The sequence below is a fragment of the Triturus cristatus genome, chromosome 6 (genome assembly GCF_964204655.1).
Source record: "Triturus cristatus chromosome 6, aTriCri1.1, whole genome shotgun sequence".
Classification (NCBI taxonomy): Eukaryota; Metazoa; Chordata; class Amphibia; order Caudata; family Salamandridae; genus Triturus; species Triturus cristatus.
Window position 1 is genome coordinate 942,318,266 of NC_140589.1, and position 21,756 is coordinate 942,340,021.

A 21,756-nucleotide genomic window follows, 5' to 3' on the forward strand; every position below is an offset into this window, starting at 1 on the left:
GCTTTGAGAAGCCTCAGCAAGGTCCTTGAGATAAGAATGGAATGTCTGACTCCCCTTTTCCTATTTCTTCATGAAAGACATTTCTTATAATTTACGGCTTGTAGCTTGCTTTTATTAGTATTCAGTTATTTAACCAAAGCCTTATTCATCATTTCATAACGTAGAGTGAAACAGCAAAGCGCACATTTTCCTCTGAATTATTATAAAATGTATTCACACTTTCCGCCTAAATAATACTTTCTTGTTGGAGTAAAAGTTTTCTGATTAGTCGAAATAAATTGTTTCTTTAGCAGGAAGAGGAGATGAAAACATTTAAAGCAAAATTCAAATGTGGCACAAGAACTCGCCTGATTGATGACGTGAGGGGTGTCAAGGTTTTTCTGCAACTTCAATTGGACAAAGTACGAAGACCAAAAGTCCCATGTTTTGCTGAAATATATATGCATTCCTAGCTGAGAGGGGGTGGCCTTTTTCTCTTTTTTAGAAGGGTTTTGAGTTCTGCAGAGGGAGAAGGGTGCTGTGTGCAGCCTCTGGGGAAGACAGAGAGAGGCAGACAGAGATGAAGCTCAGCGTGAGGAAGGAAATCAGCTGTGAGAGAGCGAGGGCAGATTTAGATGCACACTTTTTTGCTAAAAACTCCAAGCTTTATGCTTTGACTAAGTGGCTTTGTCAAGACTTATTTGTCCCATGCTTATTTCTCTTTATGGGAGATTTTGCAATTATTAATTGTTGATTTAGCTTCATGCTAAGCACACTCTTGCATTATAGTTCTTAAACTCTTAATGAGTTCTGACTGACATTTATGCCTCATTTTCCATAGAAATGGGGATTCCTTCCTTTATGGAGTGTTTTGTAAGCAATCTATGATATGCTATGTATTGATTCTATTTTCAATTCTGTAACCTGATTGATATCTGACTAATGAATGAAGAGTCAAAGAAACTTACATTTTGATTGGAAAATAAATCCCTTTGAAACTACTTACAACTCTTATTATTGCTTTAAAAATGTATTTGCATTTGATTTTGCTCATGTTTATGTAAGTCTCCTCTTTGGTCATTTTACGGTGGGAAAGGTCCATCGCCCAGCACTATAAAAGCTACAAAGACAAGGGGAGTGGTAGTGTGAATTTTCCACTCCTTCACTGCTGACATGGGAGCAGCGCTCAAACATGCTAACCTCATCCCTCTGAAGATTGGGAGTATTAAGATTCCTATAATGTAATATGCCGACGATATCTTCCTTCTCGACTATTTGGGAATCAATCTACAGAGAGCTCTGAATGCACCACACAATTACAACTTGGCTAATAAAATGGCAACAAATACTTCTAAACCCAAAATACTCACCTTTGGCCACCCATTTAAAAACACCACCTATAGGTGGAGCCTGGAGGGGCTACAAATAGAAAAAGCTGATTCCTACAATTACCTGGGTGTATGGTTCACCACTGAAGGTGGACATAACAAGAAACTGAGGCATGCAGTAGTAAAAGCTGAAGCCATCATCATCAATCTGAGTAAATTAAATAAATCTTTGGAAAGCCAGTCCACTGTTCCAATAAGATGGGTTCTGAGAGCTACTTTACTGCCAACGATTACTTACGGACATGAAGCTTATCTGGGTCAGCTAGTACGTATCTTGGACAAATACCAGATCTAGACATATAAAAGAGTCTTTTACCTTCCTCTGTGTTCACGAAACTGGCTGATAAGGCTGGAATTTGGTCTGTGGCTCAAATGTGGATGAGTAGGGCATGCTTTGTAAGCTACTACCAAAGGATAACCAAGGCATCGCCCAACACAATGAAAGCAGCTATCCAACCCATTTTCAGCCACAGTGGGAACCTGTGGTCACAACACTTACACCTTGCAATTGATACTCTACAAATTGACCAAAATGTGTTTAATGGTTCACAGCTCTTGTGCATCATGGTCATATATGCCCTGAAAAAAGACTATCCAAGGAAAATTATATGAGCTAACTTAGAAACTCGAGAGCTCTGCAAGCTATGGAGAGATTGTACTCTAGCGCATAATTAGATTTCCCCAGGCCACAGTCTTATCTGTTGAGTGCACTATGTAAAGGCTCCTTAAAACAAATCCTTTTTGCCAGTATAATAGGTCTGCAAATCAAATAATTTAACTCAAAATGTTTGATCTCTCATGGCAATAGAAAACTGCCCACTTTACCACTAAAAAAAACATTCATTTATCCAGTTACTTTGTTGTTGCCCTGTAAAGCTTACACCAGGCCGCAGACTGTTAAAACCACTATTTATCTCTCACGGCACCCAAACTTGCAACAAAACTGTAAATTTGGTGTTCAGCATGAGCCGGGGGAGTTAGCAAAATTCGGCAAATACATGTAAATCACGATACTGAGATTGGAGGGCACCACCACCCCATAAAGAATGGGCCAGATCGCTTTGTCTGGAATACCTGCTTTGCTGATTATGAACTGCTTTCAGCGGCTAAAAGCCTGTAGATGTAAGTTATCATGCTGCTTGTTTTTTTTCAGAGCTATTGATTAGCACTTACTTATTCCTTAGTGGCTGCTATTACACTTTGATCTTAGCTCTCCAGCTAGTATTTATTATACTGAGCCAGCCTTTCTTTTTTAACTGACTTTTAGGGGTTTTATGAATTTTATACATCATTTTCTTATCTGCATTGTAAAGATTTCTTATTAATCATGCAATAAAGATCACTACTACTACTACATATCATATTTATATATAAAGTGTGATGTTCATGATATAGTTAGCCACATATTACTGATTTTCATGTTATAGTTAACCGAAGTTAAAGTGTCCTCACGTTAAATTGCCCATAGTTAATGTAGACCTCAGTTAAATTGCTTATGCTCAATGTTCTTTGATGTGTGTTATCTCACTCATTATCTCATTTCATGAGTGAGCTGCAGAAGAATAAACTAATTAAACGTTTTAAGAGATTCGATTATATGAGAACCGTTTGTCTTTGTGAGTTTCACTGTCACTGAATTTTGAAATTCTTGCACCTGTGCTGGAATGGGATGACTGCGAGGTGCCATCTTGTTTGAGATCCCTCATGAAGGCCATGCAGCTGTAAGTTTCTTTTGTGCCATGCATGTGAAGATGGGAGAAGACACTCTGTTGAGGAAATACTGGATTTTGATTGGTCTCCACATCTAGGGAATTGTGGACAGTATAACAATTTGTTAAATCGTATGTTTTTAACTGCGCATTGCTGATCTAGTTAGCATCAGCTGCGCCTGTCTACTCTCTCAAGAGCAGTTGCACCTTTCCACCCTCTTGAGACCCTACACATTTTCTATTACTGCTCATTGAGTTAAACATTTGAGCACATCTATTCTTATTTCCCTGAAAGAAACTTCACTTTGTTCTGCCTTTAGAGGCTTCACTCGAAGACACCTGCTGCTTGATTTCCCCTGACTTCATTTGACTCCTTAATTTAGGTGAAAACCCTTCAAGGGAAACTATGGGGGATATTCTCAAGAACGTGTGATAACCATCGCAAAAGTAACTTAATGCAACCTTCAACACTGCAGTCCATCGTGGGAAATTTATGCCGTATTAATCAGCGGTACCATACGATAGTCACCAGATAACCGTCAAATAGCCGCGTTAATATCAACGCCACGCTGCAAAAATGCAAAACACGAATGCCAAAAAAGCTGCGATGAGGGTAATCGCAATACAAAAAGCAGCGAATACCAGCGGCAGTCCTACAGATCCCACGAGTCTGGCGGGAAAGTGCACTATAAAAGCTACAAAAACAGCACACCCGAAACAATCCAAAGTGCTTAGAGACATACATGCACCTTGACCAAGCGCAGAGGCCAAAGCAAACCCCACAAGCCCCACAGACCACCAGAAAGGAACGACGGGGTCGGGAAAGGCCAAGGAGAAGAGGGAGAGGAAGAAGGGGTGCAGTCCGCAGGAAAACAAGATCAGCGTCACGGAGGTGACAGAACACTACCAGCAACTGACCCACAATCAGACTACCTTGAATACAGCCGGAGTGTCGAGGAGGCCAATGGAGGAGGCCAAGAGGCCCTGGCATGATGTGAAAACCTAAACCAGGCACAAAACCACTGCCAACAGGAAGGCAGCAATGGTGACAGGAGGTGGGAGTCCTGCGCCACAGGAGGAGCAGGAGGAAATGGAGGCCAGTCATCAGTGTGGAGACGGTGCAAGGAAGTGGGAGTACGGACGCAGCTCGAGAGGACCTGACACAACAACAACAGGGTGAGCAACGACCAGGGACAGGGGGGACGGGGGGAGATGGGCACAATGGCACACATGCACATGTAAGTAGAGCACACTGCACACCCACAATGACCCAGGATCATGTCCCTCATCCCAGTGGCACACAGCAGCACACACACATAGCAATCACAGCACATCCCATGAGAATGTGGCACAAAGTGCAACACCGACATTGCAGAACAGGGGACACAACTCGGTCCGCTCATGCGCAGAAACAGGCCAATCACATTTGACAGAGCAGGGTGATGCATATGTACGGATACAACCTCACATCCGTCATGTAGTCCAAATGTCCACTGTCCCCCCTCAAATTGCCAGCATCGCCCTAACAGTCACAATGTACATTGTCACAGTCTGCATGTCAACAAGAACAATGCGCCAACATAAATGTCAACACAATGTCAACATGCATCTCCCCTTCACATTGCAGAGAGACAAAAAACACCTCCAGCAGGTCAGACCAGACAACCCATAAGTGATGCCGGAGATGACCACCACACCTTCGAAACCGACGCCCTACAACAGCTCATAGACATCTCAGGCAAACCACCCCCAGGAGCAGGGCAGCCAAGCTACATAAAGAAGACCCCATCCCCAGCACAGACCACACAGCAGGAAGCACCCGCCACCACGGCTGGCTCCCAACACTTCACCGAGGCACACATTGCATTCCAATGCTAGGTGTCAGAATGTCCAAAGGAGGTGGCCGAACATGTGCGGGTGGGGTCAGAGCTCATGGAAGCCGAACTACATCACATACAAGGTGTCGAAGTCCCATCAGGGGCCACCTACACCCCACAAAGGAGACCAACACTGCGACAGAGACACATGCATTTGCACATTTCCTGTACTGAACTGCGTCCAGAGGCCCGCAAATACCATCCACACACCCAAGCTGGTCCTCCGTACTACGGCCCGGTACAGCCCTCTTACGTATCGAGTGGCTGATGACAAAGCTACATCTCCAAGCTCCATCCCACTGTCTGCGATGACATGGTTTGCGTCCGCTGTACACAGCATAATGTAATTTTGTAGGGCCCGGGGCCCTCATGCGCACATCAGGACCACACGGACACACGCAGATAGTTTTTGCAACTGGCTTCAGGCACGTGGTCTCTGCCCCTTTTTTGGCAGGGTCATATGTACTGTGACGCCTGTGCTGGAAGTGTGTAGGGTGAGTACAAGCCAGCCCTCATGGAGATGTTGGTGCTGGCAACAAATACAACAGTAAACACTATGAATACGGAAACAGAAAACACCCGCATTACAGGGACAACTGAGGAGCATCATGCAGGTAGTCGGAGCAAGTCCAGAGGTCACACAATGAGCAAACAGAAGTGTCCGTGAGTTGCAGTGCGCTGAGGTTGGGGCACTAGAGCTGAGCGCGCTCATGTGAAGAAAATGTCTAGTATTGTGCCCTTTCTGGGCTTTCCTGATGCAGCTGCAGTGGGGGGGTGTCACACCTGCATCATCTTCCTCATCGTCGTCCCAGGTCTCCCACACTGCTTGAGGTGACATTGCCGCGTGAGCTCTCCACAGCACATAACCAAAACAGTAATGGACGATTATTCGTGGTGCACTGAGTTAGTGGCACCTGGAGTGCTGAGCAGGGGATCAGGCAGAAGATGACATCCACGACAGGTGCGAGCAACGCTGTCAGTCTGCCAGTACGACCATTTCGACACTGGCAGTTGGCATTGGAGCTGGTATGGGCGGTGGCGACGTCCGGGTCGGTCAGGACTCAATTGATGTGTGAGCCCTGGTGGGCCACAGTTGAGGCCGGAGGCAGCAGACAGTGCAGGGCCACAGACACATGGCATTGATGACCCCAAGGCCATCACCTCAGAGGCCATCCAGTATCTCAGAATAAAGGGTCTCAGACCTGACCAGCACAGAGTTAGTGGCCCCGGATGCACAGCGGCCGGCACAGGCACCCCACCTCAGGACAAATACTTGTGGTGCACTGAGGTAGGGCCACACGGACTGGGAAGGTCCTCATCAATGTCCGAGGTGAATGTAGTGGAGGGCTGCGGGGGACAGTGGAGGGTGTCCTCCAGGGCATGATGCAGAGAGCAGTAGCCACCTGGGAGCAGCAAATGGAGGAGTGGAATGCTGCAGCCTTGTTTTCACCACCATTTAGGTATCAGCTACATGACGATGATGACAACCACCAGTCCATAGACTCAGCCACCACCAAAGTTCAACCAGAAAGGGTCCATGGCTGTCGAGGAACAGACTTTGTGGCACCGGGGCTGGGAGGGGATGCAGTCTGCGATGATGCCGGTACAATTATATGCACTCCGCCATTGCTAAATCAAGACTCAGTCCCAAATGTGTGACCTACTCGACCGCAATGTTGGCTGCAGGCAGCGGTCAGCAATGGCCCACAGCCACATGTCGTTGGCTCGCGATGCACAGAGTTAGTGACACCAGTGCATTTGTTGGTAGTGTTCGATCACCTCCGTAACGATGATCCTATTCCCTCCGGACTGAAATGCGTCATCCTCTTACACCTCTCCTTGCGTGCACTGATATGTACTCTGCCGTTGAATAATCGATGCTCAGTTCCAATTGTGTGACCTACTCAGGTGCAGCGTAGGCCGAGGGCAGTAGTCTGCGTGGGCCTACAGAATCTTGCGGCTGTTGCCACTAAGACCTGGTGGCACCACATCGAAGGGAGTATAGTGACATCAAATCAGCCATAATTGATGTTCCCTGCCATAGTGTAATCAAGACTCAGTTCCAAATGTGTGACCTACTAGTCCACTGTGTATGCCGGTACAGTACGTCAACGAGAAAGGAGTATTGCGGGCCTTGCTTGCGGAGGCCGTGATGGTCGTAGCAGGTTGCCAGGGTCACGGGCCTCGGGCTTGGAGCTTGCACCGGCACATGGTGGGCCCTCTTCGACACATGCCGGTGTCAGCAGGTGAGCAGTGAAGCCTGGCTGCGCAGGGGCGGGCAAGTCGAGTTCGGGAACCAGCCGCCTGGGGTGCAGCAGGCGCACAGGATCACAGGCAACACTGCTCACAGCATCGGCCTCGTGGCGGGCTGAGGGGCGCTGCCCTGGCAGGGACGTTGGGCATTCCGGAAGAGGACCACGTCCAGAGCTACGTGGTTTTTATTCATACCCCTACACTGGCCTGGCATACGCCAGGCCAGTCCACTCCGCTCACGCTTACTGGGAGGACGTTACAAGCTGCATTTCTGAGATCTTCCCCGCTGGCTGGGGTGACATGGTTGTGTTCACTGTCCACTACACTCCATACACCAGCTGTGTATGTCGACATGGTTATGTGTGTTGTTTGCATACTTCAGTCTGGCCATCACATCCATGCTACACTAGGCAATGGGTACCTTCTCATTCATGGGTCACTTGCCTCCTATGCACATGCCTGGTTCCCACCTCTCCCCACATTCAGCTATTGTGTGGCTGAAGTGCCATGCCATTGATGGCTCATGTACATGGCTGGCCCAGGTTGCCACAGTATGTTGTGCTGTCATGTCTGGTTGGTGGGCATGTTGTTTGGCATGTTGTCTGTGAGTTTTTAACGTGTGCATTCCTGTGGTGTGCATTGCATGATTGTGGAGTTGAGGTGTGTGTTGTGTTCCATTGGTACTTGCCAACGAGCAGTGCATTTATAGCGCAGGTTGCTGATGAAGTGTTGGGAGATGTCGGAGTCATGCACGCTGCCTGGGTGGTTGCCGTCGACGTTCGTGGAGATTTCCCGGGGGACCGCTATTGCATGCACATTGATGGGATGCATGTGCTTTCTGTTGCGGTTATTGTGTGCAGTGTTGCCAGGGGGCACCAGTAGGACACGTGTGCAGTCAGTTGCATCCACAACGTGCGTGAAGCCAGCTATGGCATAGACGCCTTTCTTGGTCTCCAGCTGTTCCTGGGCAGTGTGTGGGAAGTATGGGTACTAGGGTGTCAAACTTATGATGGCATCCAGGACAGGGTTGTGGATCTTTGATAGGGCTCCTCCAACTCTGGCAGTTGTTGGTTGGTAGTCACCAGAGGCCAACAGGTGCAGCACGGCCAGCAGCTTTGTCTGAGGTGGGATGTTGGTTGTCCCTTTGTGCCTGTGGTGTGTAATGTCATTCTCTGGTGTTTGGTGTGTGAGGTTGATGCATTTTTAGGGGGTTGCTGTCTTTGCCTGCGCTGCCTCAGTGTTTGTCTGGGGGGGCGGTGGGTGTCCGGGGGGGTGGGGTGTGGTCCTGGGGGTGATGGCGGTGGGTGTTTTGGCCCTCTTGGGTGTCCGGGCCGCATGATCAGCGGCTCCATGGCATCTGTAGTTCTTCAGGTGTGGCTGTGGGCTGGGCTCCCTTTTTTGGTGCAGGCTGTCGTCCGACTTTACACCAGGTCAGAGCAGGTGTTCATTTCCTGCTGCTAACGTGCCATATCGCATGTTTCGTGGATTTATCGCCGATCTGGCTGGTCGTTGAGAAAGTTGCGGTGAGGTGTTGACGTGGCTTTTTGCACGGGGACGTCTACTCTGCATCTCTTAGCGATAGTTGCCAGGGTCATTTGTGGCAATATGTTTTGCGGCTGCTATCGCAGGTAAACTGGTGCTATGGGCTGTTAGCACCGGCTTGTGAATGGGGTGATAATTGTATCGCGACTTTGGCTGCGATAAAGTCCCGATAACTTGCTGATAACTCCTTGAGAATATGCCTCTGAGTCTTTGTAGTTGTTAATTTAACTTGCTTTGGACTATACCAAACTATGCTTCATAAAGTGATTGTTGATTTATGACTTTTTGAATCTGCTAATAAGCCTTCATGGTTTGCAAATCTACTATGCTCAGTCGTCCTTAAGGGACAAATAAGCTTTACTGTCATTGATATATTGTTGAACTGTTGAAGTTAAGCCTCAATTAGAGACAAAGGTCTATCCACTTGAGTGTAGCTTGTACTTCATTTTGACCAGTGCAAACCTCATTCCCCACAGCTTCATGCTCACCATGTCTTTTGAGTGGCGGTGTTTAAAAAGTCTCAACAAAAAAACGTGCAGAAGGTAGTCGCTTTTCTGCATCAATTAAAAAAGCCATATCTTGAAAATATAAGTTAATTTGCATGCATGTCTCCCTCTGATCTACCTCAAAAAAGACCTTGTAGAATATGGCCATTTTTTATAACAATACATTCCGTGGGAGTCTTTTACAATTGTTTTTTTTCATGTAGAATGATAACCAATCATATGAAAACTATTCGAGTCTAAGAATATTTAGGCCCATATTTATAAAACTTTCATGAAGTGTTATGTAGCAAGACACCTTCCTATGCAGCACTGCCTGCAAGAAGGAGGGCAGGAATGCATCATATCTATCAAGATATGGCGCGTTCCAGTCCTCTGCCTGCGCTGGCGCACAATTAGTAGCCTAGCACCAATGCAGGCACCTTTGCATCATGGTGCAAGGGTTCCTGCGCTGTATGCAGAATTATTTTTGTGCCGGAAGCAACACTTTCCTGCACAAAAGAAATTCTCAGAGGCATTCTCATCTTTCTATGTGGGCTCAAGAATGCAGCACATAGAGAGAGGAAAAAAAGGGGAGAAATAAAGATATTTCTCCTCGTTACGCCTCACCTGGTTGGGGCCTAGCATTGTGATGCTTTACCTGGTCTTCAAATAGTGGTAAATCTGGGAATGCGCCAAAAACCATTTGTAGATGCATGGGAACACCCACTCTCCACCCAGAGCCTGCATGGGGCAGAGTAATGTAACACAGCAATTTGCAGTGCGTTGTGGTTCTCTATATTCATCAAGCCATGTAAGGTGGCCTTGCATGACTTGATAAATTTAACTTAGTTAGTGTTGGATTTCGGAGGGGCGATAATTGCTATTCCTACTCCAAATAGTGCAACAGTAAGGAAGGTGTTGGACTTTAGAGAGGTAAAATTTACTATTCCCACTCCAAACAGCGCAACACTTTGGAAAGTGTTAAACTGAGAAGAGGTTAATTTTACTATTCCTACTGCACCTTGAGCAAAAGTAGGGAAAGTACTTCACTTCAAACACATCACACATATCAGTAACCCCATCATGATGAAACAATTTTTACTGGTTTTTTTCAACTTTAGATATTAGTAGTTGTAGAAAGATCAGAAAAAATGGGTAGTATTCATCAGATACATTTCAATTTCAGTACATGAAAGAAACCAAGCTTCAGTACCTGCACAAACAATATGTAAAACAATTAGCAAGTAACAGGATGTTAGTTTCAGTTTATGCATCACTTTATAGGCTAGGAGTGAAAAGCACTGGCTCGTAATGATGACAAATGTCAGAGTCCTTCAGGTACGTGCCGTCATATTATACGATCACCCTATATATCAAAGGGGTCGATTACGATCTCGCTAGGAAGGCCGTCCCAGAGCCATCCGGAGGCGATCCTTCCAACCGAATCGTGCTGTGAACCGGTTTAGCCAAATGACAAAGTACGATGCTGTAAACCCTTCACTTACCGAACGACTCGGTCACATCGAATCTGTCTTTTTCCAAGCGAGAAGCCGCCAGATACGTTCAATCGAGTCATCCGGAGGCATTTTGCAGGCTGATTCTGAACGCCCAAGTACTTCCGATGTACCGAATCAGTTGCCACAACCAAAACGTCAGAGCACCCAGAAGTAGAGTTTTTCAGGACCGAATCACGCCACAACACGATTTCTGTGAACGAGATGGTGCAGCCATGTATACCATCGCTCACGTCATCCCTACACTATAAGCCTACGGAGATTACAACCACCCAAACTGACGCAGAAGTCACAGAAGATAGGTTCGGCACCTACCCATATACAATAGCGTAACTACCCCACCGAAGACAACAGAAGATAAAGCAGTGACGAAACTACAGTTAATTTGGGGTTGGGGGAATACTTGTGTCAGGACCCAGCAGCCAGTTAAGCACTGACTGACTGCAAAACGAGAGAACCAGGAAGTGACCCACTATAATAAACTACACTTCCCATTATCCGTAGCGAGAGGCACGCTTCACGTGACTCGAGCGCAGAGCAGGAGCCGTATATATTGAAGTTGGGCGATCCGGATGCTGCCGATTATTCTGGTGAATCTCCTGTGGATGCTGTGTTACGTTTCCTGAAGTCAGAACCGGTAAGGGTGCTTTAAGCACCTCTGTATTTTACTTTGAGCAATTCCGGTTGCTCGTTTATTACGGCCTAAATCATTGAGCGTGCTCCGTATTCCTCTGTTGGCGAGACTGTGCGTTCTGCTGTCTCTTGCAGAGGAGCACGTAGAGCAGCTGGCGGCGCCCCTTCTCATTGATTGCGGACCCAACTATCGGGTGTGCTCCTTGCTCCTCTGTTGGCGGGACTGCAAAGTTAGTGGTCTCTTGCAGAGGAGCGCTTTGTGAAGTTTGTGGCACCACTCCTGTTTTATTCCCTGTTGGCGAGACCGGCATTCTGCCGTGGTCTCATGCAGGGAGTGAATTGTTGCTTATCCCTGATTTGTGTAGCCAGTCTGCATGCATCGCTCTCGCTGCATGTCAGTGGAGTTGGTTGTGCAGCTCAAGGCTTCATTGAGACAAGACTATTGCAAAAGGAGTCTATATTTGAATGCCTTATGAACCTTTGTTGTTTTGGATCTCAAGAGTTAAGGTTGCCTTTGGGACTTAGTACCTCAGTGAATTGAAAAGCCAGGCAAGATGCTGGTCTCTAACGGAGGATTTCTGGACTATGCACGTGAATGTGCAACATACTTTGGTATTGTGGAACCTAAACATTCCAAAGTGTGTTCCTTTAGGTATAGTGCAGGCAATAAGTGTACTATAGCCTTTTTCTTCACACATGGTCTGTTATTTATTTTCATTTCCTAGGAGACAGTATTAGAGGGCGTCAGGAAGATACTGCTTTGCATTCATGGCTATTCCACACGTAACCTGGGTAGGTGGTGTATAGTATCATACCTTGTTACCCCATGACAAGGTCTCTTGTGGTACATGTACAAATCTCACGATTTATTCTCTCTTCCTACTAGTTTCGTGCTGGAAGTCTGCAACCACCCTCTTCTCTCTTCTGGCAGCGTTCCAGCTTTCTTTTATTTACAGGTAGTGTGTTACTATAATTTCAACAGTTTTATGTAGTAGTGTTTCACCTGTCTGTATCATCTGATGAGCGAACTGGGTATTTACGGTGTCTTTACTGTGTCATCCACAGATCTCTTTCCACGCTGTTCCTACCCTTTCCTTCCCTCACTTGACTATCCCACTAGTCTGTGTGTATTTATATTCCGGACTTGGGGCAGTCGAGTGGTGGACCCCTTTGAGCATCAGCACAAGCCTGAGGATTCTTGAAGGTGGAACCTGACAACTTGCAGAAATATAGAGGCAATTGGGGTGGGGGCAATAGTTACAGCAATTAAGACACACAGGGGGGGCATTGGGCTCACACTCCCAGCAATATCCTACCAAAATTGGTTGGTGGAGGTCTAATACTTACAGCAATGCAGAGTTAAAACTGGTGTTGGGTGCAAATACCCCCAGCAATGATTATCCAAATTATTGATAGTGTGGCGAATACCCCCAGCAATGTTGAGGCAACTTTGGCATAGGGTGGCAAATACCCCTATGAATGTATCTGCAAACATGTGTTTTTGTGTGCAAATACCCCCAGTAATCTTGATGCTGAATTGGGGTTTGTAGGACAAATACCCCCAGTACTCTATTTGCATAATTGGGGTTTGTGGGGCAAATACCCCCAGTAATCTAGATGCAAATTTGGTGTTTGTGGGGCAAATACCCCCAGTACTCCATCTGCATAATTGGGGTTTGTGGGGCAAAAAACCCCAGTACTCTGTATGCAAAATTAGGGTTTGTGGGCAAATACCCCCAGTATTTTATGTGCAAATATGTATTTTAGGCCCAAATCACCCAGGAATGTGTATGTCAACAATGTAACTGGTGCACATGCAAAGTGACTCAATACCTAGAGGTGGAGTACATGCTGTAGAAAAGCATAAATAAACAAACACAAAAGTCATTTACCATCAATTGCATTACCACACTGTTGCAGCCAGAGTAATTGGCAACTTCATTCCTACCATACCTTGTTCAGGATTAAAACAGTGTTATGAGCTTGCGTGCCTGATTCACATCCCTCCATGTAACACCACTCACAATGGGACAATGTGGGTACTTCATGTCTCCTACACAAGAACTGCTCAAAAACTTAACACATACCTTACACTCTATGGCAATAGCAAAAAGTGTGTTACATAGGAGTCTCCACTCCATATCAAAGTTGGAAACAACAGTCGCTCTCACCTCTACACTTGTTTGAGACAGCTTAGCACATGCAATGTTAACCTTTCAAAAATCATCTGCAGCTAGGCCTTCCATCAAAAATACCAACTACTCCCCTGTGTGGCAACTGAGAGCATGGATGTGACACAGGCTCCAGTGGCATCTGCACGGCAGACGGAACAACAACACTCCTGTGCACTCACTCTCCACTCAGCTTACCACATGTATCGCAGGGCAATGTGACAGACATCACAGCACACCTAGGTCAGCTCCATGTGAACTGCAACAAAATTAAGCATATCTCAAAAAGACACCATTGTCAGTCATGCACAAAGGACAACCTACACACAAACCATATGCTCAACTGTGACTGCTCTGTGGTTGTAAATATGATATGTAAGCTTGGACAGACATAAACCCCATACACGTGATATACACAAACAAAAGCAGGATGGCATTACTGACATCTAATTTTTAATCCAATGGACCATAAAGACAACACACACCTTGACTGACATTGATCACTGCAGAGAGTGGAGTCCTTAGAGGCAACAGGTTCTGAAGACTGTGTGAATACTGCTCACCTTACAGTCACCATGGTCTCAGAAAATGTAACAGATGTGTACACAGCCATGAAATGTATTTGCCTACAGTGGCATGCCACCTGTGGCAAGGTTGACATTGCCAATAGTCTACCACATCTAAAGGAGATACAGACATGGGTCCATCACTATCAAGTCACACACATGTATTATGTAATTCCTCTGTGTACATGGGTGTGTCCAAAGTCACTATTATGTAGTCACATTCCATATTTACCCAGGTGTATCAATGAGGCAGGTGTCTTTCTGTACATCACAAACATGTGCAGCATGCTCCTCCTAAACTGTAGTACTTAGTGACACTTGCACTATGTTGACATATGAAAGCATGACCTATGTGCAATTGTGATGTGAAAAAGTAAAGGTTTGTGAATTCATGTCACACTCATAGTCAAAACTGATGTGGACAGTGACACCCAGAAAATGTAGACACAAAAGACTTGAATACATACTGTCAAAGTGCACATACTCCATGGACCATATGTAATCCATGACATATTAACATCATTGTACACTTACACAACTATTTGTACATGTTGAACAGTTGACTTAAAGAACAATTTGATGAATACAGAAATCTGCAAATGCAAATTTGAACCTGCCTTTTTCAGCATGATACGTTAAGCAAATAAATAATACAAAGCCAATGGCCACTCCATAAATGTCCATATGCCCAATGGGCACTAACAACTTGCCCAGTGTCTCTTGGCGGCACCAAAACTGTAAGGGGTCACCTCCTCTGGGGGGGGGGGCATCTAGGGGGGCATGCCTGGCACCAAAGGGATAAAACTAGGGAGGACTGGTTTGAGTTTTGGGAGGAATGGGATCAGGAGTGGTGTGTGGGTCCACTGCAGTGGTAGTACCAGATTGAAGGGGCGTTGGGTCCACTGCAGTGATTGTGTCTAATTGAGAGGTGGTTGGGTCCACTGCAGTGGCAGGATCAGACTAAAGGAGGGTAGGTGTGGTGTGAGGACTTGTTGGGGAATAGAGGGACTTGGTTTAACCATTTTGGGGATGGTAAACCCTGTAATGGCAGGTAAAGAGAAAGGGAGAGGCATGGACTGTTTTGGAGGGGTTTTTCGGGTGCTGGTGTGGGGAAGTACATGTTGGTGGAGGGATTTTGGACTTTGGAGACCTCAGGAGATTTGCGGGTGGGGTTTTGGGGCTATACTTTTTAGAAGGGGTAGCAGTTGTAGATGTAATGGCGGGCATGGGTTGCCTCTTCTTCATTGGAGGGGGTTTGAGTGGGTCGATATGGAAGCGGCCAAGGTCACAAAGGTAGACTTTCTGGGTAGAGAACAGAAGAGAAAAGGGTAGGGGTTGTGGAGGGAGAGGGTTATGAGGTATGTGGAGTATTTGTGGATGCATGTGTGTCATCAGCTGGTGTGTCTGTTATGGTGAGTGTGCTGTCTGTCTCCTGAGTGTGCGTGGGTTTGCCCTTCTGTCTGTGTGTCTGTGTTTCACGTGTGGCTGTTGAGGTGTGTGCATGTGTGTGTTTGTATGTGCTTGAGTCAGGTAGGAGAGTTGAGACAGTGGGTGGGGAAGAGGTAGGAGGGGTGAGGGACTGCTGGAGCTGGGATACTGCTGCCGTCAGTGTGGACACATGCGCCTGATTGGATCTGTGTAGGGAAGACAGTTCAGAGTGAATGCACTCCATGAATGACAACATTTGTGTCAAAATACTGGTATGCGCATGGATGACATTCAGCACTGATGTCAGCCCTACAGAGATCTGTTTCAAGATGTCTATTGCCTTCACACTGAGGGTAGCAGGGGAGACGGGCAGTGGGTGAGGTGCCTGGGCCAAAGGAGATAGCTCCCCTGCCACAGGAGCGGTCACGAACAGTAGGATGGGGAGCATCTTGGAGGATGGAGATGGGAGTGATGGTGGATTCATATGCTGATGATTAATTTCCTTGCTCCACCACCAGGTAGACATCACTTGGGCTTGACTGGTCCTCAGATGTGTTATGTGGACTTGCCGAACTGTCCACAGTGTGGCTCCCCTCATCCTCCCTGCCAGTGTGTTCTTTGATGTCAAATTCAGCACTGGGCCCAGACTGGCACTCTGCTCCCCCTACATCTGTGGTACTGTCTCCTCCTGTTGCCGGTGCTGATGCTGTGAATAAAAATGTAAAAGAATCACATTAGACATCTGTATGTACTTGACACATGGGTAAATCACAAATCATCACATTTCAGACTACTACGTCTATTTCAATAATGCTATCTCCTCTACATACAATAACATACATGGCACTTTTCATTATGCATGTCAGCCCTTGCACCCTCACACATGTGGTTTTCTGACACATGGGGTGTATCAAGAGCATCTGCAAGGTCCACAATGTCGACTAGTTCATTATGTAGCAGGTAATGTATCATATTTTGCACCTGACAGTCTTGTGTCATGAAATACCTGTCTCATCATCTTTAAGGGAGTATAGAGCTCACAATGGGAATAGGATTCACACAATTGAATTGAGACATGGAATCCATTCCATGATACCTTTTTATCCAAGTGAGAATCATTGGCTGTAATGTCACAGGTTAAATGACATCCTTGTAGAACTCAAAGCTTCCGTACTCATTGCATGAGTCATGTCACACAGATAACAGTGATTGTGCTAATTTTTCCTGCAACTTATGTTCTTCACTGGCATGTTACACATATGACTCTGATTGAGCTCAACAAGGTAGCAGACATAGCTAGTGTGAGAGGCACATGGCCTACTGTCTAGAGCCATCTATGCACAGTGTCAGGAGGATGACTCAGAATGTTGTGCACATTGTAAACAGATCACAATTTTCAGATGTGAACAATGGTCAACACACTTCCAAGTTCAATAACTGCATCTCCACAATGCTTCTGGTGGAACACAATGCAACTGGCCCATCTGAGTGCACTGTTTGTACAGACTATCAGTACTAAACCTCCATTCTTCATGAGTCAAGTTAACACTGTGTACCAATCCTCACTAGACTTCAGAGATCCCCTTTTGTATGTCCCAAGACTGAATGCCCCTCACTTCCATCAGACATATTGCAAACTTCCGACAGCTTAAATTAATCTTTTTTACCATCTCAATGTTTTCAAACATACTTCAAGATGATCCATATCTAACAACTCTCATGCTTACAGCGATGGATTATACACATGGTTGCCAAAGCCCCAAGTAGGTTTAGTCAACAACATTTACACACATGGAAACTGTTCTGAATGTGTATCTAACATCAGAAATACATTTTCAGACATGGATCAGCCAGTGACCACCTATATTTGTCAGTGAATGGCATGTGTTGTCAATGTTACAGAGTCAGACACATGGACTCACTCTTTTGAACGGAGAAAATGAAATATTCCGCACAATCATGTGACAGGCCAGTGCGACAGATGACCAGATTTAGCATACCTGTAATTGGCTGATGAGATACACATCATAACCCTGAGCAGCACGGCTACGACCTAACAGTGGCACAATGAACAAGCAAGAATCACCAAGCCCTCACTCTTGATTTCAACTGCTGTGGGTATGTATAATATGGCATATTCACACTTGTTTGCTCCAATGACAACATGCCTCACACATTTGTGTAAACCACAATGCAAACAGGTCATACATTAGTCAATGTGCTGGCACAGGTTGAGCATTTGCATTACAACCAAAGGTTACCTCCATGCACAGGTTTCTGTGAATTTTGATGATCAGATGAGCATGGCACAATGGTCACTTCCATAAACATAACAGACTCACATCTCCCTGATGACAGAGATGTACTTGTGCATCAAATTACCCCTATGCATATGCAACTTACAAAACGGATCAGTGGGTTTGGGTGACTTACACCCAGTAAAAGGGGCAGCTAAGCTACTGTAAAATGCATGTCTAACAAAGCTGTGCAGCAAGGCACATACTTACCCCCTCCTTGCTGCTGTCTGGCTTTCAACTGCCCTTGCAGGTCATGGAAGACCACCTCTAGGATGGGGAGCATGTGTGGGGTCAATGTCCGGGGCCTCTTGCGAAGATGTGACAGGCCAAGATAGACCTCAGCAATCCTCTTGGCCCAGCCACGAAGGTCCTGCCACCTCTTGCGGCAGTGATGGACATGCCGAAGCTCCAACCCCATGGCACGCACATTCCGGGAGATGGTCCTCTGAATGTTTTCCTTCTCATGGGGGTTGACCTGTAAGGATGATATGGTGACAGAACCTTCATGCACATGCTAGACGTTTCTGAGTCAGACACCAGCACACACTGTTAATACTCTGTTTGGCCTAAATATCTAAGGGCTATGCATTTGGCATGGTGTGCCGTTGTCCAATGTCCTATGATGACACCGTCCCATTATAACAGTGATGAGATGTTCCCCCAAGTACACACACTTCTATAGCAGTGTACCTACCCAGATCAGTTATCTACTCACTTTAATAGTTATAGATAACATGCTACCTGATTGAAAATGAGATTCCTAATGCTAGTAGTGCATGGTGTTTGCGCATGGTCAGAGAAAAAGCAGTGTAGTCATCACTCAACTGCCCCTCTGGTTTGCCCTACAGCTGGCTGTGCAGTGGTAGGAGGGTGTCCAGCAAGTCCTTGTTCTCCTCCTCACTGAAAGGTGGGGCCCTCTCTACTGTCCGTATTTTATGGAGTAAATGATGCACCACCTACATTGTTCATGTTCTATATATGTGAGTGTATGTGTTTGGCATATATGACAAAATGACAGTGTTCTACCTATGACACTTGTGAGCAGGATTTTCACTGTGAGACTCTGAGTGTATCATGTGTCCCATATATATGGCAGTCCATGATCCTATTGTTGGTACCTTCAAAACATGTAATTCTTGTCACAAACCCATATCTTGACTAATTTAGTATGGAGGTGCGGAGTATGTGATGCTACATCAAATAAATGGTGACAGACAGTAGAGGTTTTTTACCGTAAAGCACTCTCATTGCTGTGTCACCATCCCTTGGTAACATGTCTGGGAAGGGTACTAATGTTGTGATATGTATGTGGGGTAAGTGTTATTAATGAAATGTCTATTACAAAGATTCTGTACCTTTATTTGTTTAACAAAGTCATGTTCAGTTTGTTTCAATGCATGTTGCTTTGTACATTGTAAACTGACACCAACTCTGTTTACACCCTACATATAGGTATCATAGACGTCCTTCAGTCTACAGGTCCTATCCTGACATACAGACCATGGAGGAGCGTGATACCATCAGGCGATATCAGTTCAACATGCAAAATATTGAGGATTTGTCAGCACAGTTGGCACCACATCTACAGCCGCAATGCAATGCCCACATCCTCTTTCGCTGACCCCCAACGTAAAGTTGATGGCAGCCCTCCATTTCTTTGCCAGAGGTTCATTTCAATTTACAGTGGCAACAGCTGGTGGCATGTATGTCCCAGACCATGATTAGTCATGTCCTGCGTGATGTGTTGGAGGAGCTGTTGCAGCACCTGGACCAGTACATTCATTCTCCAACAACAGGGGAATTGGCTGACATCAAGGGTGACTTTTTCTGTGGGGAGCATATCACATGTCATTGGTCCAATTGATGGCACCCATGATTCCTTGGTACCACCTCAAGCACATGAGCAGACCTACCGCAACCGAAAGCACTATCATTCAATAAATGCGCAGGTAGTATGTCTGGCTGACATGTTAATATCCCATGTCTGCGCAAGATTCTCTAGCTCGGGACATGACTCGTACATCATGAGGAATAGTGTCATCCCCCACTTGATATCACAGCTGCAACCTGACCGTGCCTGCCTTGTTGGTAGGTGATGTTGTATATTTATGTTGTGGTGTGTGTTGTTTGTGCATCAGATAGTGCTCTGTTGTCAGACTACTGAAGCTTTTTCTGTGTTCAAAATCGGAGACTTTGGATACCCCAATCTTCCTTGGTTGCTGGCCCCACTCTGCAACCCTGTAACACCTGCGGAGATTCGGTTCAATGAGGCCCATGGAAGGACCAGGTGAGTGAGAGGACTTTTGGACTCTGAAAGACACGATTCCGCTGCCTGGATCGTACAGGAGGAACATTTCAATATACATCATTGAAGGTGTGTAACATCATCAATGCATGCTGCATGCTTCATAACCTGGCAATCAGGAAGGCAATCCCTCTGATCCAGGATGACGAAGACCAGCATCCGCTTGCGAGGGAGGATCCTGGACTGGTACATGTTGCTAGTGATGATGAGGCGGAAGCCTTAGATGTGTGTCGAGACAGCATCAACAACTTTTTCACATGAGTGTAAGTATGCAATGATATGCGGTATTAAAGCCCATTTGTTTGCTTGTGTGCTGCTGGTGTCCAATGTGAGTGTATGGTGATTAGCAGTAGGTTTTCTAAAGTAAAGGTTTAAATAATGTTGTATGTCACATGGTACAGTGCTGACATGAATCCTAGTTAATGTTAACACAGACAAATTTGTGCATTTGATGAAAATCTGTTGTAAACATGGTAAACACATTCATGCCTTCCTGACTCTGTGCTGTTTCTCCTTACCGGGGTTATTTGCCTTGTCTTCTGCAGACTAGAGAGCTCCAAGAACCATAATGCAGTGACAGATTCAATCTTTCAACATCATTTGAATTCCATGGCACAGACTTACTTCTGACCTAATGGCCATCCTTTGTTGTTTTCTACGTTTGTTCACAGTGTGATGCAATCTTATTTTGTGTCAGGTTGTATCTGGCGAATAAACCTGTGCTCCACATTGAGGTGTGCATCAAAAATCCAGTTATTTGTTACAAAAGAAAACATGTTCATTGATTATCTGTTTTGATGACAATGATTGTTGATTGTGCTTGCACTATGTGCGCTTTTTTTGAGACCATTGATCCTGCAACATGTCCTACGGATTGTGTTATAACCTGGATGACCTATCATGCTGCGACAAGGTACATTCACTCACATATCTGAGGTAATTTTCATGAAGTGATTTGTTACCAATGTTACTGACACTTTTTTGTTTTGTGATTTTGTGCATCTCTTAAATCTGTACAATTGTGAATCAAAGTCACAACATGAGCTAGTATTTTGTGCAAAGTGATTTATTTCAATTTATGAGTTGATGAATTAATTCCACACCATATTGTTGTTATCATAAAAATACAAAACAAAGTGCAGATAGGAGTTGGTATTGTTTGTACATGAAATAATCCTAAGTAGATCCACAGTTATTTGAGTCCATAGTCCAACTTAGACCCTCCAGCCAATGTGGGAGAATTCAGTGACAGTCAACAAAGTGAAAGCTCAGCACACAATGGAGGATGTCAGGAGCAGGTTGTCACGTCCTGGGGGTGATGCATAGTCTTCGATCTCTCAGTGATCCTTCTTTGGATGACGCCTTCCATGTTTGTGGTGGGGTGCCTCAGGTGCAGGCAGCGGTGGTGCTGGGGACTCTCTGCTAGAGTCCACATCCCTCCCAGTGCCTTGTGCAGATGTTGATGCACTGGATGTTGTAGGCCCAGAGGAAGGTGTGGACATGTTGCTGACAATCTGGCGGAGGCAGGTGACAATGTCCTACTGCCCAACAGCAATTTCACCAATTTTGCAGAGGTAACTGTCTATTTTTTCATAGTGGGCTGCCTGCT

At 45.7% G+C, this 21,756-nt stretch overlaps 1 protein-coding gene across 1 annotated transcript in view; it reads left to right on the top strand.

Annotated features, from left to right (window-relative positions):
- LOC146820821 (uncharacterized) overlaps positions 1 to 20,781 on the top strand; it is a 29,213-nt gene extending 8,432 nt beyond the window's left edge. The window contains exons 2-5 of the mRNA XM_085609747.1: positions 11,252 to 11,384; positions 12,106 to 12,172; positions 12,267 to 12,336; positions 19,295 to 20,781. Coding sequence (XP_085465873.1) covers positions 11,252 to 11,384; positions 12,106 to 12,172; positions 12,267 to 12,336; positions 19,295 to 19,463 — 439 coding nt within the window. The 3' untranslated portion in view covers positions 19,464 to 20,781. The remainder of the gene's footprint in view (positions 1 to 11,251; positions 11,385 to 12,105; positions 12,173 to 12,266; positions 12,337 to 19,294) is intronic.
- Positions 20,782 to 21,756: the final 975 nt, after the last annotated feature.